The sequence below is a fragment of the Lethenteron reissneri genome, unplaced genomic scaffold (assembly GCF_015708825.2).
Source record: "Lethenteron reissneri isolate LAM-NWPU_2019-01 unplaced genomic scaffold, ASM1570882v1 scaffold_1850, whole genome shotgun sequence".
Lineage (NCBI taxonomy): Eukaryota > Metazoa > Chordata > Hyperoartia > Petromyzontiformes > Petromyzontidae > Lethenteron > Lethenteron reissneri.
Genome location: NW_026891609.1, coordinates 4,976 through 31,730, shown reverse-complemented (window position 1 = coordinate 31,730; position 26,755 = coordinate 4,976). Strand labels below are relative to the sequence as shown.

The window sequence follows — 26,755 nt, the reverse complement described above, 5'->3', positions numbered from 1 at the left end:
CAGCAGCAGAAACTGCAGCAGCAGCAGAAACTGCAGCAGCAGCAGAAACTGCAGCAGCAGCAGCAACTGCAGCAGCAGCAGTACCTGCAGCTCCCTTTGATGCTGTTAATCCTGCATAATGCACATGCATATGTAGTACTAATCACATTCCTGCATTTCCCATAAATACGCTAAATTCCTCTTGATATGCAAATTCCTTTGTCAAGGCGCCCAGCTTATATATATGCTCCAAGCTCGTGTGCTGTTTCATTCAGACTCTGTCGCCTCGACGGACCTGGTTTTTCACCTGAGGACGGCTGCTTGCGTTGTGGCCGAAACGTCGTGAGAATTGTTTTATCGGAGCCATGTTTGTTTACACGTCCGCCACAACTACTGCATGTGTGGTTAATGCAGAGGTATTATCTGTTGTGGTGTTTGAACATCTTAACCACAACTCCCTCTTGTATTGCTGCTGCCAGATAGGGTACACAACTCCTTTCTTATTTTTCATGGTTTGATAACAGGCAAAAAAAAGGTCCCGCAACGTATTCCCATAACGCTGACCGTATGTGCAATTTAAATGCGGCGCACTGTCGTGTTCTGACTTCCAAACAGCATCAAGCTCTAAGTGGTGTCTAGGTTCTTAGCATTGCCCTTGTACCGGTCTACTTGTTTTCAAAACCTTATATGGGCCGGCTTCACCACCACATATTCACGCGATAATGAATACTGGTAGGAACGAAGTGAACCAGCCTACAATAGATGATATCGTCCGTCCGTCCGTCCGTGTAGCAACATCGACCCCTACTGCAAACACTTGGCATGACTATAAAAAAACCTTTAGACTCAGTGACGCTTTCCTGGCTAAACAAGTGTAACATTCCCTTATAGTTCCCTCAGATAGCTTTTAATTAAAACATTTAAATTAATGAGGCTTTCCTGGCTAAACAAGTGTAACATTCCCTTATAATTCCCTGAGATAGCTTTTAATTAAAACTTTTAAATTAAAATTTAACTCACAGCGGCCTAAAGCCTACAGCTAGGCCTAAAGCCTCGAACAACGCCTCAAACTCTCCCTTCGTATTGTATCCCCACGTGTGTGCAAGGGAGTTAATGTTTAACAATGTTACATTCCCTGATGATTTTAAATAGAAACATTTAAATTTAAAGCTTTTACATAAATAATACAAATTTAAATTAAAAATTAACTCACGGCCGCCTAAAGCCTACAGCTATGCCTAAAGCCTAGAACTAGGCCTCAAACTCTCCCTTCCTATCGTACCCCCGCGTGTGTGAAAGGGAGTTAATGTTTAACAATGTTACACTCCCTGATGTTTTTAAATAGAAACATTTACATTTAAAGCTTTAACATAAATAATTGAAACATTTAAATTAAAAATTATCTCACAGCGGCCTAAAGCCTACAGCTAGGCCTAAAGCCTAGAAGTAGGCCTCAAACTCTCCCTTCGTATCATCCGAGTAGGTGTAGCAACATCGCCCCCTACTGAAAACACTTGGCAGGACCCTAGAAAAACCTTTAGACTCAGTGGGGCTTTACTGGCTAAACAAGTGTAATAATACATTATGTTTATATTCTTTGGTTATTCGTTCCTACCAGCCCACCCCACAGGGTCCTGTTCGGTACACACCCTCAAGGTCGTTAAGATCTGCAGACTCTGCACCCTTCTGTGCATTCCTCGATCCCTGGCTGTGTTCATGGGGTGAATGGGCGACTTGCTGTGTCTGCACCTCGGTCGTGGAATTCGCTATCATTGGACATTCATTTAACGACAATGTGGAAACTCTTACGTCGCGTTTGAAAATACATTTTCCGAAGTCCGTTTATTCTATTTAGCTCCTCCTTCTCTCTTGGTCTTTCCTTAACCTTAATCTTACAAGGCGCATTGAGACATTAGTGGAAGGCGCCTTACAAATAAATGCAAATTATTATTATTAATGGAACGTGTTGGGGCTGAACAACAAAGAGCGGAGGCATTGTGGTGCTCGCGAATTAAGAAGAGGTGTCGTACATTCTCCCACGTGATACCATCGTAGATATTGCATGATAAGAAAAAAAATGAAAACGTAAAATGAAGTGACAGCAGTGGAAGAAAGAATGTTTTTTTTGTTTCACTTCCCTGTGAGTCTGCCATAGTGGAGTCACCATACCCACATGTACACACACACATACACACAGACACACACACGTACACCCACACAGAAACATAGAGACACACACACAGACGCACACACAAACACACGGACACACAGACTCTCACACACACAAACTCTGACACACACAGACACACACACACGTAACATCCACACAGACAACAAACAACGACCATTCGCCACTAAGTGGTGGTGACGTCACCACAACGCTTGTGCCAGGCTACGTGCATGTTAAGGCCACGGGAAGTGTCAAATGCCTGCTGGCAGGAGGTCACGGGGCAGACCCAGGTGCCATGGGTCGACTGAGGTGACTGGCCAATGCACCACCTGTGCCCCCTACTATGCCCACTTGCTGCGCTTTATCCGCCCGGTGCTCTGCTCATTGTTGTAAACATCGCTCCTTTGCCCTCCGTTGTTGCTGGAAGGCGACTGCCTACAACTGCCCAATAGCATCCTTCACGAGCCTCCTCCACAGAGGCCAATCTTGACACCGCTGGTACCTGTCATTCGCAAGTCTAATCAGCTCCACGTCCTCCTGTACCACATCACTCCATCTCTTATCTAGCCCGTGCCACGCCCATTTAGCCCCCTCCATCCGGCATGTGGTGGCTGGATATGCGGGCTACATGACCCAGACAACGATAGGACTTTGTCCAGGTCTTTCAAGGATGTGTGAGCTCCTCACACAATCCAGCCTGGTTAAACCCAAAATGGATCATAGCAGACTGGCCTAAACCTTTCTCCCGGCAAATATTTTCCATTAGCGGGTCCATGTTTCACAAGCGTAGACAAAGGGAGGGCATAGCCGGAGCCAAAAAGACCTGAAGCTTCGTGTGGAGTGACAGACCAGGTAGCTTCAATACAATGTTACGCAACCGATAAAAAGATAATGCCGCTCAACTGATTCGGAGTGAAACCTCTGCTGTCAAACCGGAGCCGGTCAGGAGCAAACTGCCCAGGTATGAGAAACTCTCCACTATCTCCACAACTGCCCCATCTCCAATTGGGACTTTTCGGGGTGGAGTGGCTGGTAGTGCAAAATACCCAGGCAGGTACTTAGTTTTGTTGGGGCTGATGGTAAGGTTCCACCTCTTAGTGGCACGTTCCAGGTTCAGCAGCAGCACCTCCAACTCCTCCTCTGAGTAACCTGCAATTACCAGGTCGTGGGCATACATAACATGGTTGAGCAATAGGGAGCCATCCCTCAACCACACTCACCCACTCAAACACACATACAGGTACACACACAAGCTCACACACACTCACACACACTCACACTCATATTTACTCACACACACAGGCGTCGCCGCTGTGAATACATTTTATTGAGAGAGTAACTGAGTAAAGTGAACACAGCCCCCAAGACCACGATGATGAAGAACCAAACTCCCACACTACAGTGCAGCACTCAGCACTAACACCGTCTAGACCACCTAGGCAATCTTCACCGACTAAGACCCTCTTCATTGACGAGACCATCTACAACATCTACACAATCTAGACCAACTAGACCATCTACACTGTCTAGACCAACGAGACCGTCTATACTGACTAGACCATCGAGACCATCTAGAATATCTAGAACATCTCGACTCTCTAGACCGTCTATACTGACTAGACCATCTGGACCATCTAGACCATCTAGACCATCTAGACCATTTAGAACATCTAGAACATCTCGACTCTCTAGACCAACTAGACTCTCTAGACCGTCTATACTGTGTTAGACTATCTACATTTTCTAGACCAACGAGATGGTCTACACCATCTAGACCATCTACACTGTCTTAGACCGACTAGACTGTCTACACTAACCAGACCGTCTAGACCATCGAGACCATCCAGAACATCTCGACTCTCTAGACCAGGGGTCTCAAACTCGCGGCCCGCGGGCCAATTGCGGCCCTCAGGACGATATTTTGTGGCCCCCACCTTAATATGAAAGTTTAATGTTAGTGCGGCCCGTGAGTTTTATATTGTAGCAACCCCGCTGTTAGCTGCTGTGTGGGACAATGTTATGATGCTCTGGTTTCCTACTGTGTGCCTGTCCAGTGAATGCGGCATGCATGTGAGTGACATGGGGGGCGGGGTCGTGTGTGTGTGTTTGTGTACGTGTGAGAGTGAGTGAGAGAGAGAGCCGGGAGAGAAAAGAGTGGCTTTGGATGTGCGGAGAGCAGGAGGGTAAAATTCATAGTTTTCCGCCCTCTTTCGCGCAGGTCATGATGTATCCAGTGCTTCATTTGTAAATCACAAGGTGCCGGAACGCTAAGTATATATGACAGCGCAGGTACGACGAGCACAGGTCCCGGAATGCACGTAAAACGACGCTTAAAACAGCACACACATGACACTTACAATGCAGTGGGACTTATTTAGGCTATACTGCAGTGACGGTATCAGTCTTTGTGTCAGTGATTAATAAAGTGGCATCTTGAGCAAAGGCGACTTCTGTGTCCAGCGGAGAAAACGAACGGAACACACACACACAATTTGTTAAATTGAAGGCAAATTCAAGGGACACCACGGCTCCTTTACGCACACGCTGCGCTGTGAGGTTTTTGGAGCTTCTTTACGCAGACGGATTATTCTAAACCGCAGCAGTTTATAACACGTCATTGAGCTAATATCAATATTTTACAGTCTGAGCTGTTTTACATTATTATTTACACCTGATATGTGTGGATGAATTTTAATGATTTAAATTCCCTCATCCTCTGGTGGTGACATTTACGCACCGAGCCACAGACTGTACATGACGATGTGCATAATAATTTTTTGGTTCATCTTAGAAGTCTGCATTTGTTATTATTTTATGAAATTGTGATGCTGTTGTTAAGAAAGCTTTATATATAACTTATTAGATTATCTTGTTATTGCGTGGCCACAAATTAGTAATTCATCCACCGATGTCAACAGGGGCTCCGTAATTTTCTAGTGATTACATTATATTGTTATATTTTATTTTAATCATTTCTTAAAAAACTTTTTTTAATATTCATATTTTTTTCGATACAAGAGGTATCGGATCTGCTCAAATAAGTCCCGGAACGCAGGCAAGCCAACACGCCGGCACAAAGTAAGCACAAAATGTATAGAAAAATGTGATGATGTGACTGAAGGCAGCGAAAGCCCCGACAGTGGCCAGCAGCATTTGAACCCCGTGGTCACACAATGACGCTGCCTCATATAGTCCTCTCCTCTCCTTCTTTCGGCTCTCCACTGTGGAGCGCGTCAAAGCGCAGATCCACAGCTCATCCCGGCTCAGATCCCCGTGCTTTGAACAGAGAAGCGTGTATAGTAGCAGCCGCTACAGCTGTGTCTGCCTGTGACTGGGGTGTGGGGACGAAATCTGATGGGAACGCATTACCCCCCCCCCCCCCCCCCCCATAATCTACGCACCTGTTGTTACCGGAAAAAGCGGAAATGACGTGCATTTGCGGAAATTACGTCTCCGTGCGTCGCTGGTTGGCTAAACACTTGACTGAAACTTTATTGCGGGAGCGACAGCAAGTGGAATGAATATATATCTTGTCACACAGCCCCAATCATGTCTTTTTCAAAGCTTGCAGTGAAGAGAAAGGTTGGTGACGAGCACAGACAATTTCAGGAAAAGTGGGAGATGCAATATTTCTTTGTTGAGCACATGAGCACCCCGACGTGTCTTATTTGTACAGAAAAAGTTGCGGTGCACAAGGAATACAACCTCAAACGTCATTACACAACTATACATGCTGAGGAGTATGCAAAATACCAGGGAGATGAGAGAGCCAACCGGGTTGCCAATCTTAAAACATGTCTACTGAGGCAACAAAATGTCTTCAAGAAAGCAACCAAAGAGAATAATGCAGCAGTCGAAGTAAGCTACGTGGTTAGTGAGATGATTGCTAAGGCAGGAAATCCATTCACAGAAGGCGAGTTTATCAAAAAGTGCATCTTACAGGCTGCAAGTATAGTCTGTTTGGAAAAGAAAGGACAGTTTGGCAACATCAGCCTTTCTGCTAACACCGTGGCAGAGCGCATTTCTGACCTGTCAAGTGACATTTATGATCAACTGCGTGAGAAAGCCAAATTTTTCAATGCATACTCAGTCGCTCTTGACGAGAGTTCAGACATCACTGACACTGCCCAGCTCACAATATATGTCCGTGGTGTTGATGACAATTTTAAAGTGATGGAGGAGTTGCTCACAGTAATTCCAATGCATGGCCACACCACCGCTCAGGAGATATTTTGCCAGCTGTGTGATGCCATTGTGAGTGCCGGTTTGCCATGGAAGAAGTTTGTTGGAATAACAACCGACGGAGCGCCATCAATGACAGGGAGGAAAAATGGACTGGTGGCACTTGTTCAAAGAAAACTAGAAGAGGAGGGTGTGGAGGAGGCCATTGCTCTGCACTGCATCATCCATCAGCAGGCCCTTTGCAGCAAATGCCTGAAGTTTGACAATGTGATGTCTGTTGTTGTGAAATGCATCAACGAAGTCAGATCCAGGGGCTTAAAGCACCGGATGTTCCGTACTTTTTTAGAGGAAATGGAGTCAGAATATGAGGATGTGCTCTACTTCACCGAGGTACGTTGACTCAGCAGGGGAAACGTCTTGAAGAGATTTTTTGAGTTGAGAGCAGAAGTGAAAGCCTTCATGGAGAAGGATGGGGTGGCTGTTCCTGTGCTAAGTGATCCTAAATGGCTCATGGACTTAGCTTTTCTTGTTGACATCACGCATGAGCTGAATGTACTGAACAAGAAGTTACAAGGCCAGGGGCAGCTCGTCAGTGCTGCCTATGACAACGTGAGAGCATTCTCCACAAAACTTGTGTTATGGAAAGCCCAGCTCTCTCAGACAAACCTTTGCCATTTCCCAGCATGCAAGGCACTCCTGAATGCAGGCACACCATTCAGTGGTGAGAAGTATGTTGATGCCATTTTGAGGCTACAGGAGGAATTTTATCACAGATTTGCAGACTTCAAGACGCACAGAGCCACTTTTCAAATTTTTGCGGATCCCTTCTCCTTTGATGTGCAAGATGCCCCTCCTGTGCTTCAAATGGAGCTCATTGACCTGCAGTGCAACTCTGACCTCAAAGCCAAGTTCAGGGAGGTGAGTGGAAAAGAAGACAAGCTTGGGCAATTTTTGCAAGAATTGAACCCCAGCTTCCCTGAGCTTTCCCAAATGTTCAAGCGGACCATGTGCCTTTTTGGGAGCACATATTTGTGTGAAAAGCTCTTCTCCACCTTGAACTTCAATAAGTCCAAGTACAGGTCCAGACTTACTGATGATCATCTTCAAGCCATACTGAGGGTCTCAACTGCTTCCTCCCTCAAGCCAAATGTGGCTCAGCTATGTGAGAGGAAGCGCTGCCAGGTCTCTGGCAGCAAGAAGTAGGCAAGAGAAGCCATGTTCAGAAGAACCGTTCATGTTCTTCAATATTCTATTCATGTTCAGAAGAACCCATTGAAGTTAAATAACTGTTAGTAATGACATTTGAGAAGTTTTGATTTTTTTAGCAAAGTTTTTTTTGTGGAATACCTGATACGTCCCAGCCTCACCCAGATACTGCCTCCAGCGGCCCCCAGGTAATTTGAGTTTGAGACCCCTGGTCTAGACCATCTAGACCAGGGGTCGGCAACCAAAATAACAAGAAGAACCATTTCTTTCCAATTCGGTACAAAATTCAGTATTTCAAGAGCCGCAATGCATCTGAGTACATACTGTACATACGTACATATCGTCAAGAAGCAGCCCGTAAAGAGCCGCATGTGGCTCCGGAGCCGTAGGTTGCCGACCCCTGATCTAGACCATCTAGAACACCTCGACTCTCTAGACCAACTAGACTCTCTAGACCGTTTATATTGTCTAGACCATCTACACCGTCTAGACCAACGATATGGTCTACACCATTTAGACTGTCTTCACTGTCCAAGACCGACTAGACCGTCTCGACCAAGTAGACCGTCTAGACCAAGTACACAGTCGAGACCATCTAGACTGACTAAATCGGAGAGAGGCAGGAGAGGAATAAGAGGAAGGAGAGGACTAGAGGCAGGAGAAGGCAGAGTAGCTGCTGCCGCACCGTAGCAGACCGTGCCAATGAGAGGTCTCTGAATCCTGGCAATTTTTAGCCAGCCACACTGTGCACGCACACTGCCCTCTCAGCGCTGCTCTCTCAGCGCTGCCCTCTCAACACTCACCCCCCCCCCACCCTCTCATTGCCTTCCTCCTCCTTCCTTCTACACAGGTTCGAGACGTCCACCACGACTACCTTGCTACCTTCCTACTTCTCCTCCTCCTCCTCCTCGTTCCCTATACTCTCTTCTAAGACGTCCACCGCAACCTTGGCGATGGCTGCCCCGGCAATCCCCACGACAGCCTGAGCTGCAGAACCCAGCCCAGCCGCTCCTACAGGGGGCAGGCAGAGGGGAGGGGCAGGGGGGAGAGATAGGGGGGCAGGGTGGGAGAGAGACGGGGGGGGGGGGGGAAGGGTGGAGGTTGGAGGGGGAGGATGAGGGGAGGAAGAGAAGGGGTGGTTAACATCTCGCAACTGCGGCAATCCAGAGGTTACCTGGGGGACCTGTGTCTGTGTCTCTGAGTGTGTACATTAGCCAGAACTTGTATCTACAGCACGACTAGAGGCTACCCGGGAGATCTTTGCTTCTGTGTCTACTCTAGTCACGGCTACTGACAGCCCTTGCCCCCTTACAGCCCTGCTAGAGGCTACCTGGGGGCACCTTTGTCTCTATGTCTACTTTATTCGCTACTGCTAAAAGCACTTCCCCCTATTGCCCTACTAGAGGCTACCTGGGTGACCTTTGTATGCGTCAATAGTGTGTGTGTAGTCCGGAAACACAATCCCCTACCTCCTCGGTGGTGCCGGACGGTAACGCTGTGGTGAGTAACGCCATGGGGGAACGAACAATTATATATTTGGCAATACCCCCTCATGGTGCTTGTAGCCATCACAGCAGCCAATGGGAACTCTGGACGGGTGCGAGGGGCTGGTAACCCATCTACCTTCAATTCAAGCACTACTAACGCACAGCCCTTGTCACCCTGACAACAGCCCTGGCCAGAGGCCCTCCTAGCCGAGGCCCTGCCTCCTTACCGGCGGCCTGCAGCCCGGCCACGATCCCTCCGGCCGCCACCCCACCTCCGTTGGCGGCCGCGGCCAAGGCCATGAGCTTGGCGGCAATCCCTCCAGCGGCGATCCCTCCAGCGCCGAAGCCCGCGGCTCCTATTGCCACTGGGGCCAGAGCAACGGCGCCCACTGGCTCACAACAACAACAAGCATGGCAACAACAACAATAACAACAGTGAGGAGGGAGGAGGCTCGCCCACAACAACAACGATAGTAACAACACCGTCACACAAACGATCACGCGGATGCATGGCGTCGCAGCAGCGTCACCATCACACAGCCTCACAGACACCAACATACACAACATCACACACAACATCACACACAACATCACAGACAGCATCACACACAGCATCACACAGCCTCACACACAGCAACACACACAGCAACATACACTACCTCACACAGCATCACATACAGCATCGCACAATATCACACAGCATCCCACAACATCACACACAGCATCCCACAGCATCCCACAGAATCACACAGCATCACACACAGCACACAGCAACACACAGCATCGCCATCATACACATCATCACACACGGCATCACACAGCATCATACACAGCACACAGCAACAACAACCGCCATGCACCACTAAGTGGCGGTGACTTCAAAATGGCGCCTGTGCAATCCAATTTGCACGTTAAGGCCACGTGAAGTGTAGAACGCCCGCTGGCAGGAGGTAATGGGACAGACTCAACAGGTCCCATGGGTCGACTGAGACGACTGGCTGATGCGCCACCTGTGCACCCTACTGTGCCAAGAAACACTGTACGCAGCATCACAATCCTTGACCATCACACAGCAGCATCACAACACCAGCGATCACGTGGAGGCGTGGCGATGTTATCGCTTACCTCCTCCGGCTGCCATGGCACCAATCTTCCACCAGTTGGTCGACTCCTCCTCTATGTGGGGGTTACACAGTGCGATTAGTTCCATGAACTCACATATACACACTGCACTCTACACTACTATATACTACACTATACACTACTATATACTACTACACAATACTACACTATACACTACTATATACTACTACACACTATACACTACTATATACTACTACACACTACTACACTATACACTACTATATACTACTACACACTACTACACTACTATATACTACGACACACTACTACACTATACACTACTATATACTACTACACACTACTACACTACTATATACTACTACACACTACTAACTATACACTACTATATACTACTACACACTACTACACTACTATATACTACGACACACTACTACACTATACACTACTATATACTACTACACACTACTACAATATACACTACGATTTACTACTAAAAACTACTACACTATACACTACTATATACTACTACACAATACTACACTATACACTACGATTTACTACTAAAAACTACTACAATATACACTACTATATACTACTACACACTACTACACTGTACACTACTATATACTACTACACACTACTACACTATACACTACAATTTACTACTACACACTACTACACTATACACTACTATATACTACTTCACACTACTACGCTATACACTACCATATACTACTACACACTACTACACTATACACTACTATATACTACTACACACTACTACACTACACACTACTATATACTACTACACACTACTACACTGTACACTACTATATACTACTACACACTACTACACTGTACACTACTATATACTACTACACACTACTACGCTATACACTACTATATACTACTACACACTACTACACTAGACACTACTATATACTACTACACACTACTACGCTATACACTACTATATACTACTACACACTACTACACTAGACACTACTATATACTACTATACACTACTACACTATACACTACTATATACTACTACACACTACTACACTATACACTACCTTATACTAATACACACTACTACACTATACACTACCATATACTAATACACACTACTACACTATACAATACTATATACTACTACACACTACTACACTATACACTACTATATTCTACTACACACTACTACACTATACACTACTATATACTACTACACAATACTACACTATACACTACGATTTACTACAAAAAACTACTACACTATACACTACTATATACTACTTCACACTACTACGCTATACACTACTATATGCTACTACACACTACTACACTATACACTACTATATACTACTACACACTACTACACTGTACGCTACTATATACTACTACACACTACTATACTGTACACTACTATATTACTACACACTACTACAATATACACTACTATATAATACTACACACTACTACACTCTACACTACTATATACTACTACACACTACTACGCTATACACTACTATATACTACTACACACTACTACACTATACACTACTATATACTACTACACACTACTACACTATACACTACGATTTACTACTACACACTACTACACTATACAATACTATATACTACTACACACTACTACACTATACACTACTATATACTACTAAACACTACTACACTATACACTACTATATACTACTACACACTACTACACTGTACACTACTATTTACTACAACACACTACACTATACACTACTATATACTACTACACACTACTACACTATACATTACTATATACTACTACACACTACTATACTGTACACTACTATTTACTACAACACACTACACTACACACTACTATATACTACTACACACTACTATACTGTACGCTACTATATACTACTACACACTACTATACTGTACACTACTATATACTACTACACACTACTACACTATACTCTACTATATACTACTACTACACTATACACTACTATATACTACTACACACTACTACACTATACATTACTATATACTACTACACACTACTACACTGTACACTACTATATACTACAACTACACTGTACACTACCATATGCTACTACACACTACTACACTATACACTACTATTTATTACAACACACTACACTACACACTACTATGCACAAAGCGGTTAAATATACATACTCACACATATATACACTACACTGATATACACACTGCACTATACATGGACTCCTCTGCTTACGAACGAGTTAGGTTCCAGAGGTCTGTGTTTGTAAGTCCAAACTTTAATTATGTCGATTCCAATCGCCTTGTATGGCGTGTACAGTAAACACGGGGAATGGCTTCAAGAGATTTTCAGGTTCTGAAGATGTAGATACCACTGGTTCTTAATGTTCTGCAAATGTAGATACCACTGAATCTTCAGATTCTGCAGATGGAGATGCCACTGATTCTTCATGTTCTGCAGATGTAGATTCCACTGGTTCTTGATGTTCTGCAGATGTAGATGCCACTGGTCTTCAGGTTCTGCAGATGTAGATGCCACTGGTTCTTCATGTTCTGCAGATGTATATGCCACAGGTTCTTCATGTTCTGCAGATGTAGATGCCACTGGTTCTTAATGTTCTGCACATGTAGATGACACCGGTTCTTCATGTTCTGCAGATGTAGATGCCACTGGTCTTCAGGTTCTGCAGATGTAGATGCCACTGCTTTTTCATGTTCTGCAGATGTAGATGCCACTGGTTCGTCATGTTCTGCAGATGAAGATGCCACTGGTTCTTCATGTTCTACAGATGTAGATGCCACTGGTTCTTCACGTTCTACAGATGTAGATGCCACTGGTTCTTAATGTTCTGCACATGTAGATGCCACTGTATCTTCAGGTTCTGCAGATGTAGATACCACTGAATCTTCAGATTCTGCAGATGTAGATGCCACTGATTCTTCATGATCTGCAGATGTAGATGCCACTGGTTCTTCATGTTCTGCAGATGAAGATGTCACTGGTTCTTCATGTTCTACAGATGTAGATACCACTGGTTCTTCAGGTTCTGCAGATGTACGACTCTCACTTAAAAATAGCAACTGGACATAGGGACAGGTCTGTACGTATCTCTGAAAGTTCCTAAGTAGAGGAGTCATTATACTACTGTTGCGTCGTAGAACCACGCGGAGAAGTAACTTCTTGTAAGGGATTCCGCCATTTATTAACACTCGTTAAACACTCAGGCTCACACCAGGGGTGTGAGCCTGAGTGACTGCAGGGATTCATCTTTTTGTTTCTTTCGGTAAAGTCACGTAGAAGGGAAATAATTAAATAATAAAAATTAAACATAAAATAATTCTCACGACGTTTCGGCCACAACGCAAGCAGTCGTCCTCAACGCAAGCAGCCGTCCTCAGGTGAAGAACAGGTCTGTAGGAAAGACGCTGTCATTCAAACGCTGTCTTTCCAACAGACCTGTTCTTCACCTGAAGACGGCTGCTTGCTTTGTGGCGAAACATCGTGATAATTATTTTATTATGTTTAATTTTAATTATTTTATTATTTCCATTCTACGTGACTTTACCGAAAGAACCAAGAAGAACTATACACTACTACACACTACTATACCATACTATATACTACACTACTATACACTACACTACTATTTACTATTATATACTATTATACTGCACTTTATATACACGACACTATATACTTCACTACTATACCTGCAGATGTAGATGCCGCGGGTTCTTTGAGTTTTGTATTTGAAGATACCAGTGATTTTTCATGTTCTGCAGATGTACGACTCTCGTTAAAAAAAGGCAGATGGAGATAGTGACAGGTTTGTACGTATCTGTGAGTGCTCGTAAGTAGAGGAGTACTTATACTACTTTATACTACAGCACACTACTATACCATACACTATACTGCATTACTATACACTACACTACTATACACAACGCTATACACTATACGTGACACTATACAATGCACTACTATATACACTACACTACTATATACTATTACACTGCACTTTTATATACACGACACTATATACTATACTACTATACACTACTCTATACACTACTACACACTACACTACAAACACGACACTATACACTACACGAATATACACTACTACACACTACACTACTATACACTACTACACACTACACTACTATACACGACACTATAGACTACACTAATATACATTACATTATTGTATACGGCACGATACACTACACTACTATACATAATGCTATACACTACAATACACTACATAATACACTACAGTACTATACAATACACTAACATACACTACACTACTATACACTACACTACTGTACACTACACTACTATACACTACACTACTACACACTACACTACTATACATTACACTACTACACACTACACTATACACTACACTACTACACACTACACTATACACTACACTATACACAACACTACTATACACCACTACTATGCATGACACTATATACTATACTATCCTCAAAACTATACAATACACCACTATACACGACACTATACATTATACTACTATATGCTACACTATGCACTACATTACTATACACTACACGACTATACACAACACTATACATTATACTACTATATGGTACACTATACACTCCGCTAATATACACGACACAACGATGCACTACACTATACCATACAATGCACTACTATACAAGGCACTATACACTACTATTCACTCCACTATCTAGTACTTTACACTACACTACTATACACTACTAGATACGTCACTATACATCACGCTACTTGACACTTAACACTATGCTACTAAACACGACACGATACACTACTATACACTGTACATGACACTACTGTACACACTCTTAGGTTTTTTCGGTAAAGTCACGTAGGTAAAAATAAATAAAAATAATAAAAATAATGGAAATAATTATATTAATAAAATAATAAATCACGACGTTTCGGAGGCAACACAAGTCTCCGTCATCAGGTGGGACCGTCACAGCTAAATTTACTGTATCAAGTGAGGAAAAATTCCGAAAGACAAGCTCTTAAATACAAGTTAAGGGGGAGGGGGTCACGTACGTGACTTTACCGAAAAAACCTAAGAGTATGAATCCTTGCAGTCACGAAAGCTTCAAATTTCGAACTACTATACACTCCACTTTGAACTACTATACACTACACTACCATATACGACACTATACACTACTATACACTACGCTACTATAGATGACACTACTACACTATACATTGCACACTACTCTACTACACACTACACTACTATACACTACACTACTATACACTATACACTCCACTATACACTACTACACACTACACTACTGTACATAGCACTACACTGCACTATAAACTACTATACATTACACTACTATACACTCCACTATACACTGCACTATACACTACACTCCAATACACTCCACTATACATTACACTATACACTACTGCACACTACACTAATATACACTACACTATACACTACACTATACACTAATACACAATACACGTTTTCCACTCCACTATACACTAAACTGTACACTAATACACACTACACTTCTATACACTTCACTATACACTACAACACACTACACTACTATACACTTCACTATACACTACTACACTACTATACACTCCACACTACACTATACACTACTATACACGACTTCCCCCGGACCTCCAATGAGCGCGATTGGCTACGTAACGGTGCAAAAGAGGTCCAACATACAGCGTACATACAAGTTTGAACATCTGAACAACTCCTACATTAAACAAAACGTGGCTACACTCACACACATGTACACACACATGTACACGCACAAAGACGTGTACACACGCACACACGTGTACACCCACACACATGTACACAAACATGTACACACACACGTTCACACACACATGTACACACATAGACGTGTACACACACGCACACACCTGAACACGCACACGTGTACACCCACATGTACACAAACACACAGGTAAACAAACACAGGTGTACACATAGGTACACACACGTACACACACATGTACACAAACATGTACACACACACACGTACACACATAGACGTGTACACACACGCACACACCTGAACACACACGCGTGCTGTACTCACCTTTAGCTATTGCGGGCGTGATCGAGACGCTCAAGATGGCGGCGATGAAGAGGACGGCGATCCTTTGTGACGTCATAGCTGACTCGGTGCTTGTGGGGAACCAATGAGAACGACGGCAGCTGCAACCTGCACGGCACCACACATAGAAAAATATTCCCCCTTGCAGCCTCTTAACGGACTGAATGAGCTACAGTGAGGGAAAAAATATTTGATCCCCTGCTGATTTTGTACGTTTGCCCACTGACAAATGAATGATCAGTCTATAATTTTAATGGCAGGTTTATTTGAACAGTGAGAGACAGCATAACAACAACAAAATCCTGAAAAACGCATGTCAAAAATGTTATGAATTGATTGACATTTTAATGAGGGAAATAAGTATTTGACCCCCTCTCAATCATATATACCCACTGAGACCCAAACTCATGAAGACCCTTAGAGATCCAGATACTCGTTTGGAACCACACACCCACAGACACCGATAGACTGAAACTAATCAATGTTTATGTTACTCGGAGAAGATAATCCACGCAGTGGCTAACACAGGGAGAGATAAACTCTGACTCCAAATATACAGCAGCAGCAGCAGGCATCGTCAGGGTCAGGATCGAACCCACGAACTCCCGTTGACCAGGCGAGGTAGTTAACATCTCCTAGCCACCTTGAAATTAGGGTTGGGATTGAACCCACGACCTCTCGTATACAAGGCGAGGTAGTTAACATATCCTGCTACCGTTGCGTTAGGGTTGGGATCGAACCCACGACCTCTCGAATACAAGGCGAGGTAGTTAACATCTCCTAGCCACCTTGGAATTAGGGTTGGGATCAAACCCACGACCTACCGTAGACTAGGCGAGGTAGATAACATATCCTAGCCACTTTGGCGTTGGAGTCGGGATTGAACCCACGAACTCCTGCGTGCCAGGCGAGGTAGTTAACATCTCCTAGGTACCGTGGCGTTAAGGTCGGGATCGAACCCACGACCTCCTACGTACCAGGCGAGGTAGTTAACATCTCCCTAGCCACTGTGGGGTTAGGGGCTATATCCCTCGACCCCCTCTCTCGCACACTCCTCCCTCTCTCAGAGTCTCACCTCTCTCTCTTCACGATCTCCACTCTCTCTCTCTCTCTCGCAGGGCTGCTTTTGTACCCAGACAGGGAACGCCTCTGGCGCCGCGTCACGGATTTCCCCGCCCGCCCTGTGACGGCGTTCATCAGAAATCCACTCCCTGCAGCGGCATGCAGCTCATACAGCTGTAGCTGCAGAATCGTGACGCTGCTGCTGAGACATTCTCAGCTAGCGGTGACTCAGCCGCATTCTGACATTCAGCTGCAAGCACTCCGATCTCAGCTGGGTCGTGTGTACACCTGTGTGTGTGTTTACCTGTCAGTGTATCTGTGTGTGTACACCTGTGTGTGTGTGTACCTGTGTGTGTATCTGTCTATGTGTAAATGTATGTGTGCCTGTGTGTGTGTACCTGTGTGTATGTGTACCTGTGTGTGTACCTGTGTGTACCTGTGTTTGTGTAGCTGTGTGTGTGTACCTGTGTATGTGTACCTGTGTGTGTACCTGTGTGTGTGAACCTGTGTGTGTGTGTGGCTGTGTGTGTGTGTCAAAAAGCGATAGTGTAGCGGTTAGCGCGCTGCGCTATGAACCCGGCGACACGGGTTCGATTCCCGCTCACGGCCAACACCAGTGACGATTATCTGAACCGGTCCTGGGTCTCCCCTAGGTCGACTCAGCCTCAAATGAGTACCTGTTACGGTGTGTAAACATCGCCACTGGGGAGACAAATGCGTTCGGGCGTGGAGCTGGCCACCCACCCCTTCGTGTACCGTTCCGGCCTTCATAGGTGCTCGCTAACAGCACTTGCCCAAACAGTCTGTTCAGGCTATATGGGGGAATCTATATGTGTGTGTGTGTGCCGGTGGCCCTGGGGTGACAGTCGTCTATGACGTCTCCTGGCCAAACCTTGCACAAACACACACCCCTTTCGCCCTGATGACGCCCGCTTGTATTGCGATCATAGTTTTTTGGTATTTTATTTGAACCTATCTACACTTTAGCGAAACACCCAAATAATACATTGCACAACATCGTGGTGGCGTCACCGCCACTTAGTAGTGGCGAATGGCGGTGGTTGTTGTTGTGTGTTCGCCTGTGTGTACCTATTAGTGAACCTGTGTGTGTACCTGTATGTGTACCTGTGTGGAAACATTTAGGCTGGCATGCCTACGATCCATCCTGGGTTTAACCAGGCTGGATTGTGTGAGGAGCTCACAAATCCTTGAAAGATCTGGGCAAAGTCCCATCGGTGAGCTCCTCCGGTAGGCAAGGCTGCGTTGGCTGGGTCATGTAGCCCGCATGCCCAGCCACCGCATGCCTAAACAGCTTTTGTTCGGCCGAATCGAGGGGGCTAAACGGGCGCGGCACGGGTTAGAGAAGAGATGGAGTGATGTGGTACAGGAGGACGTGGAGCTGAGTGGACTTGCCGATGACTGGTACCAGCGGTGTCAAGATCGGCCTCTATGGAGGAGGCTCGTGAAGGACGCTACTAGGCAGTTGAAGGCAGTCGCCCTCCAACAACAACGGAGGGCGGAGGAGCGACGCTCACAACAACGAGCGGAGCGCCGGGTGGCTAAAGCAAAGCAAGTTGGTACAGTAGGGGGCACAGGTGGTATATCAGCCAGTCATCTCGGTCATCTCGGTCAGTCGACCCGTGGCACCTGGGTCTGCCCCGTGACCTCCTGCCAGCGGGCGTTCGACACTTCACGTAGCCTCAAGGTGCACTTGGCCTGGCACAAGCGTCGTGGTAACGTCACCGCCACTTAGTGGCGAATGGCGGTTGTTGTTGTTGTACCTGTGTGTACCCAGGCAGGGACCGCCTCTGGCGCCGCATCACGAATTTCCCAGTCCGCTCCGTGACGGCGTTCATCAGAAATTCACTCCCTGCAGCGGCATGCAGCTCATACAGCTGTAGCTGCAGAATCGTGACGCTGCTGCTGACACATTCTCAGCTAGCAGTGACTCAGCCGCATTCTGACATTCAGCTGCAAGCAATCCGGTTTCAGCTGAGTCGTGTGTACACCTGTCTGTGTATCTGTCTGTGTACCTGTGTGTGTGCACACCTGTGTGTGTTTACCTGTGTGTGTACCTGTGTGTGTACCTGTGTATCTGTGTGTACACATGTGTGTGCACCTGTATGTGTACCTGTGTATCTGTGTGTACACATGTGTGTGCACCTGTGTGTGTGTTTACCTGTGTGTGTACCTCTGTGTTTACCTGTGTGTGTACCTGTGTGTGTGTACCTGTGTGTGTATCTGTGTGCACACCTATGTGTGTGTGTTTACCTGTGTGTGTGTACCTGTGTGTGTATCTGTGTGTGTACCTGTGTGTGTACCTGTGTGTGTGTGTGTGTGTTTACCTGTGTGTGTACCTGTGTGTGTACCTGTGTGTGTCCCTGGGTGTGTACCTGGGTGTGTACCTGTGTGTGTTCGTGTGTGTGTGTACTTTTGTGTGTACTAGTCTGTGTGTGTACCTGTATGTGTACCTCTGTGTGTACCTGTGTTTTACACTGTGTGTTTCCCTGTGTGTTGGGGATCGGTAGTGTAGCGGTTAGCGCTACGCTGCACTATGAATCCTGGCGACCCAGGTTCGATTCTCGCTCACGGCCAACACCCAGTAACGATTAGCTGAATCGGTCCTGAACCTCCACTAAGTCGACTCAGCCTCAAATGAGTACCTGGTGCGGTGTGTAAACATCGCCGCTGGGGAGACAAAGGCGGTAGGGCGTGGTGCTGGCCACCCACCCCCTCGTGCGTCGTTCCGGCCTTCATAGGTGCTCGCTAACAGCACTTTGATCTTTGTCTTTGTGTGTTTACCTAGGTGGTCACGTCCGACCCAAATAGTTTCTTCAGATCACTAAGAACCTTTATTCGGACATCAACTCCGAGTGCGTCTAATTGCGTGTGTACACGTGTGTGTGTGTTCTACACGTGTGTGTGTGTTCCTGTTTGTGTGTGTTCTTGTTTGTGTACCTGTCTGTGTGTGTGTACCTGTGTGTGTGTGTGTGCCAAAGGCTTCGGGGTGACAGGCGTCTGACGTCTCCTGGCCAAACCCCATTTAGCGGAGCCAGGAGACTGAATCTTTACCCTCGGGACTCCTCCAGAAACAAACCTTGCACAAACAAACACCCCTCTATGCCCTGATGACGACCGCTTGCATTGCGATCGTAGTTTTTTGGTATTTTCTTTGAACCTATCTACGTCACTTTAGCGAAACACCCGATGAATACATTGCACTACGTCGTGGTGGCGTCACCGCCACTTAGTAGTGGCGAATGGCGGTGGTTGTTGTTGTGTGTTCGCCTGTGTGTGTACCTATTTGTGTACCTGTGTATGTGTAACTGTATGTGTACCTGTGTGTGTACCTGTCTGTGTGTGTACCTGTGTGTGTGTGTGTACCTGTGTGTGTACCTGTCTGTGTACCTGTGTGTGTCCCTAGTGTAGCGGTTAGCGCGCTGCGCTATGAACCTGGCGACACGGGTTCAATTCCCGCTCACAGCCAACACCAGTGATGAGTATCTGAACCGGTCCCGGGCCTCCCCTAGGTCGACTCAGCCTCAAATGAGTACCTGGTGCGGTGTGTAAACATTGCCACTAGGGAGACAAAGGCAGTCGGGCGTGGTGCTGGCCACTCACCCATTTGTATACCGTTCTGGCCTTCATAGGTGCTCGCTAACAGCACTTGCCCCTACAGTCTGTTAAGGCTATAAGGGGGATCTTTATCTTTGTCCCTGGGAGTGTACCTGAGTGTTCGTGTGTGTACCTTTGTGTGTACCTTGTGTGTACTAGTCTGTATGTGTACCTGTATGTGTACCTGTATGTGTACCTGTATGTGTACCTATGTTTTTCGCTGTGTTTTTCCCTGTGTGTTGGGGAGCGGTAGTGTAGCGGTTAGCGCTGCGCTGCACTATGAACCTGGCGACCCAGGATCGATTCCCGCTCACGGCCAACACCCAGTAACGATTAGCTGAATCGGTCATGAACCTTCACTAAGTCGACTCAGCCTCAAATGAGTACCCGGTGTGGTGTGTAAACATCGCCACTGGGGAGACAAAGGCGGTAGGGCGTGGTGCTGGCCACCCACCCCCTCGTGCGTCGTTCCGGCCTTCATCGGTGCTCGCTAACAGCACTTTGATCTTTGTGTGTGTACCTGGGTGGTCACGTGCCACCCACATAGTTTCTTCAGATCACGAAGTCACGTAGGTAAAAAATTCAAATAAAATAAATGAAAATAGAAGTAAAAAAGTAAATTAAATCACGACGTTTCGATTGCAACACATGATGATTGCTTGTGTTGCAATCGAAACGTCGTAATTTAATTTATTTTAATTTATTCTTTAATTGTGTTTTTTATTTTTTATTTTTTACCTACGTGACTTTACCGAAAGAACCAAAGAGTATGTGGATGGTTGTCTTCATGTCTACTTGCTACTGACAGCACTTGTCCCTACAGCCCTGCTAGAGGCTACCTGGGGATTTTGTCTTTATCTCTACTTGCTAATGACAGCACTTGCCCCTACAGCCCTGCTAGAGGCTACCTGGGGATTTTGTCTTTATCTCTACTTGCTAATGACAGCACTTGCCCCTACAGCCCTGCTAGAGGCTACCTGGGGATTGTTGTCTTCATGTCTACTTGCTACTGACAGCGCTTGCCCCTACAGCCCTGCTAGAGGCTACCTGAGGATTTTGTCTTTATGTCTACTTGCTACTGACAGCACTTGCCCCTACAGCCCTGCTAGAGGCTACCTGGGGTATCTTTGTCTTCGCTACTGACAGCACTTGCCCCTACAGCCCTGCTAGAGGCTACCTGGGTGGATCTTTGCCTCTGCGTTTGCAGTGGCAGGTCGTGACGTTGTGGCTGATACATTCTAAGCTATCGGTGACTCAGTTGCATTCTGATATTCAGCAACCACCGCCATTCGCCACTACTAAGTGGCGGTGACGCCAGCACGACACTTGTGCAATGTAGTCTTGGGTGTTTCGCTAAAGGGACGTAGATAGGTTCAAATACAATACCAAAAAACTACGATAGCAATACAAGCGGTCGTCATCGGGGCATAGAGGGGTGTGTGTTTGTGCAAGGTTTGTTTCTGGAGGAGCCGCGAGGGTAAAGAATTCAGTTTCCTGGCTCCGCTAAATGGGGTTTGGCCACGAGACGTCATAGACGCCTGTCACCCCGGGGCCACCGGCACACACACACACAGCCACACACACAGATACACACAGACAGGTACACACACACAGACAGTTACACACACACAGGTACACACACACAGGTACAAACACACAGACAGTTACACACACACACAGGTACACACACAGGTACACACACACAGGTACACATACACAGGTAAACACACGTACACACACACACAGGTAGAAACACACACAGGTACACACACACAGGTACACATACACAAGTACACACACGTAGAAACACACACAGGTACACACACAGGTACACACACACAGACAGTTACACACAAATGCACACACACAGGTACACACACAGACAGTTACACACAGGTGCACACATAGGTACACGCACAAACAGGACCACCCATACAGGTGTACACACACAAAGATAAGATCCCCCATATAGGGGAAAGTGCTGTTAGCGAGCACCTATGAAGGCCGGAACGGCACACGAGGGGGTGGGTGGCCAGCACCACGCCCCGACCGCCTTTGTCTCCCCAGTGGCGATGTTTACATTCCGCACCAGGTACTCATTTGAGGCTGAGTAGGCCTAGTAGAGGTCCAGGACCGGTTCAGTTAATCATCACTATGTGTTTGCCGTGAGTGGGAATCGAACCTGGGTCGCCGGGTTAATTGTGCAGCGTAGCGCTAACCGCTACACTACCGCTCCCCAACACACAGAAAAACACACAGAGGTACACACACAGGTACACACACAGAGGTACACACACAGGTACACACACAGAGGTACATACACAGAGGTACACACAGAGACAGGTACACAACAACCGCCATTCGCCACTAAGTGGCGGTGACGTCACCACGACGCTTGTGCACACAGAGGTACACACACATGTCCACACACAGGTACACACACAGGTACATACACAAAGTTACACCCACACAGGCACACATACATGTTCACATACACAGATACACACAGGTAAACACATACAGGTGTACACACACAGGTACACACACAGGTACACACACACACACAGGGTGCACACACAGGTACACACACAGATACACACACAGGTACACACACAGAGGTAAACACACACACATAGGTGTGCACACAGATACACACACAGGTACACACACACAGGTAAACACACACACAGGTACACACACACAGGTACACACACAGGTAAACACACAGGTACACAACACACAGGTAAACACACACACAGGTGCACACACATGTGTACACACAGATACACAGGTACACATACAGGTGCACACACATGTGTACACACAGATACACAGGTACACACACAGGTACACACGCAGTAAACACACACAGGTGTGCACACACACAGGTACACAGACAGATGCACAGACAGGTGTACACACGACTCAGCTGAAACCGGATTGCTTGCAGCTGAATGTCAGAATGCGGCTGAGTCACTGCTAGCTGAGAATGTTTCAGCAGCAGCGTCACGATTCTGCAGCTACAGCTGTATGAGCTGCATGCCGCTGCAGGGAGTGAATTTCTGATGAACGCCGTCACGGAGCGGACTGGGAAATTCGTGATGCGGCGCCAGAGGCGGTCCCTGCCTGGGTACAAAAGTAGCCCTGCGAGAGAGAGAGCGGAGATCGTGAAGAGAGAGAGGTGAGACTCTGAGAGAGGGGGGAGTGTGCGAGAGAGAGAGGGGAGAGAGGGGGGCAAGGGATATAGCCCCTAACCCCACCGTGGCTCGGGAGATGTTAACTCCCTCGCCTGGTACGCAGGAGGTCGTGGGTTCGATCCCGACCCTAACGCCACGGTAGCAAGGGAGATGTTAACTACCTCGCCTGGTACGCAGGAGGTCGTGGGTTCGATCCCGACTCCAACGCCACAGTGGCTAGGATATGTTAACTACCTCGCCTATTCTACGGGAGGTCGTGGGATCGATCCCAACCCTAATTCCAAGGTGGCTAGGAGATGTTAACTACCTCGCCTGGTCTACGGGAGTTCGTGTGTTCGATCCTGACCCTGACGATGCCTGCTGCTGTTGTATATTTGGAGTCAGAGTTTATCGCTCCCCCTGTGTTAGCCACTGCGTGGATTTTATTCTCTGAGTAACATAAACATTGATTAGTTTTAGCCTATAGGTGTCTATGGATGTGTGTGGTTCCAAACAAGTATCTGGATCTCTATGGGTCTTCATGAGTATGGGTCTCAGTGGGTCTATATGAGCATGTGTCTCTATGCGTATCTATGTGTCTCTCTATGTGTACGTTTGTAGGGTATCTGTGTCTACAGTTTCGAGTATTTGATTGCTGCTATAAATATCCACACAGTGAAACCGGTTCCCATAGAAAGTCTATGGGGCAATGTAAAGAGACTCGATTTCGATTCCCGCTCACAGCCACCAACAGCAGTGGTGGCGATTATCTGAACCGGTGCTGGGCCTTCCCTAGGTCGGCTCGGCCTCAAAATGAGTACCTGGTGCCGCGGTGACAAAGGCGGCCGAGAGTGGTGCTGGCCACCCACCCTCTCTGTGCCACAGTGCTGGTAGCCTTCATAGGCACTGCTGCTACTGCTCGCTACTACTAACATCACTTGCCCCTAGAGTCTATTTGAGGTAGCCTTCATAGGCACTGCTGCTACTGCTACTCGCTACTACTAACATCACTTGCCCCAAGAGTCTATTTTAGGTACCCTTCATAGGCACTGCTGCTACTGCTCGCTACTACTAACATCACTTGCCCCTAGAGTCTATTTGAGGTAGCCTTCATAGGCACTGCTGCTACTGCTACTCGCTACTACTAACATCACTTGCCCCTAGGAGTCTATTTGAGGCTATACGAATGGAGCCTTGTCTCTGTATGTGTGGTGAGTGGTGAAAGAGCAGGTCAGTGGTAAATGTGTGTCTGTCAGTCTGTGTGTGGTAAATGTGTGTGTGAATGGTGAGTGTGCCATTGTGCGTAGATGTTTGTGTGTCTCTTGCTGTTCCGGTATCGGCGCATCTACGCCGGGTCCAAGCAAAAACATCTGCTGGACAATATAGTCCGTGACAACAGGATCTACCGTAGAGCTGAATTTTCCCAATGATCATCGGCTTGTCATCTATAAGGCACGCCTGCCATTCTTCCACTCCGGTGGTGAGTGTACATCTAGGACCGCTTTAAACTCACAGTGGCCTGATAAAAGTTGCAAGCGAGAATTTAATTATTACTTGCAGCTGGGGCCGAGGGGAAATGGGCAAGGTTTTGGACCGTGGCTCATGCAGTTGTAATGGCTGCGTTGGGTATACGGTACAAAGCTCTTAGACCTTGGTATGAATCAGAAAAATTGTCAGGTCCACTCCCACCGTCTACAAGGATGGGTGGTGGTCACTGGTTGTAGAGGAGATGGAATCTGTCTCAGTAGGCTGCGATCATAAATCACTATTTAACTTAATAAAAAAGTACTTTCAGCACCACACTTATCAATCACTATCATTCGGGGAAAGACCGGTGATCCAATCTTCGACCCCAGAAACAGGTTTGCAGATTTGCTGAGCATTTATGTGAGGTCCCTGGGGGAGGCGAAATACCTCAGCCTGGAAAACAACGTGGGGCAAAGTGGGGATGACCCTGCTGAGGCTGCAGTGCCTCAATATTGGAAGTGGTAGTGACCCCCGTGAGTGGTTGGCTGAAGTACCATCTGTTGAGGAAGTATGGAAGGTGATCCAGAGTCATAGACCAGGAAAAACGCTGGGCAGCCATGATCTTCCAAGCAAAATGCTGAAGGAGGGTGGCGATTGTGCGTAGACTGCCCTACATGACATTATAATTACAGTCTGGACCACTGGATGGGTTCCGCAGAATTGGAAAGATGCCCTGGTGGTCCCCCTTTTAAGAAAGGGACCGTACAAAATGTAACAATTACATGGGCACTCCCTCCTCGGTTTGACGAGAAAGGTCCTGGCATGGATTATTCAACATCACCTTGCCAGGCACACTCAGAAGAGGCTTGTGGAGCCCCGCTGTGGTTTCAGGCCAGGGCGGTCCTGCACAGATGCCATTTTTCCATCCTTCTGCTACGCATAGGAGATGCAGAGGTGCTTTATTGAAATGGCCAAGGCCTATGATACCATGAGTAGGCCTGGGCTCTGAGTTGTTCTGTCAAGATCGGCCTTTGTGGATGAGTTTATTATTTGGGTCTTTCGGTAAAGTCACGTAGATAGATTCAAAGAAAATAACAACAAAAACTACGACGTTTCAATAGCAACACAAGCGTTCATCATCA

At 46.5% G+C, this 26,755-nt stretch overlaps 1 protein-coding gene across 2 annotated transcripts; it reads right to left on the bottom strand.

Moving 5' to 3' along the window:
- Positions 1-3,456: 3,456 nt before the first annotated feature.
- LOC133339393 (interferon alpha-inducible protein 27-like protein 2A) lies at positions 3,457-17,394 on the bottom strand. 2 transcript variants are annotated; one of them, XM_061547536.1, is made up of 6 exons: positions 17,369-17,388; positions 16,276-16,401; positions 13,864-13,929; positions 10,150-10,200; positions 9,252-9,413; positions 3,457-8,548 (listed from the first exon to the last, which is right to left on the bottom strand). In XM_061547536.1, the coding sequence occupies exons 2-6, from the start codon at positions 16,349-16,351 to the stop codon at positions 8,424-8,426; spliced, it is 480 nt and encodes a 159-aa protein (XP_061403520.1). In that variant the 5' UTR covers positions 16,352-16,401; positions 17,369-17,388; the 3' UTR covers positions 3,457-8,423. The 2 variants fall into 2 exon arrangements, with proteins under 2 accessions (XP_061403520.1, XP_061403521.1); XM_061547537.1 differs by lacking the exon at positions 13,864-13,929 and having other exon boundaries at positions 17,369-17,394.
- Between the last annotated feature and the right edge of the window lie 9,361 nt (positions 17,395-26,755).

Coding starts and splice junctions, on each gene's coding strand:
- LOC133339393 (XM_061547536.1), bottom strand. CDS start 16,351: ATGACGTCACAAAGGATCGCCGTCCTCTTCATCGCCGCCATCTTGAGC. Junction 13,930..16,275: donor CACGCCCGCAATAGCTAAAG/GTGAGTACAGCA, acceptor GTACATCTGCAG/AACATGAAAAATCACTGGTA. Junction 10,201..13,863: donor CGCGGCATCTACATCTGCAG/GTATAGTAGTGA, acceptor ACCCCCACATAG/AGGAGGAGTCGACCAACTGG.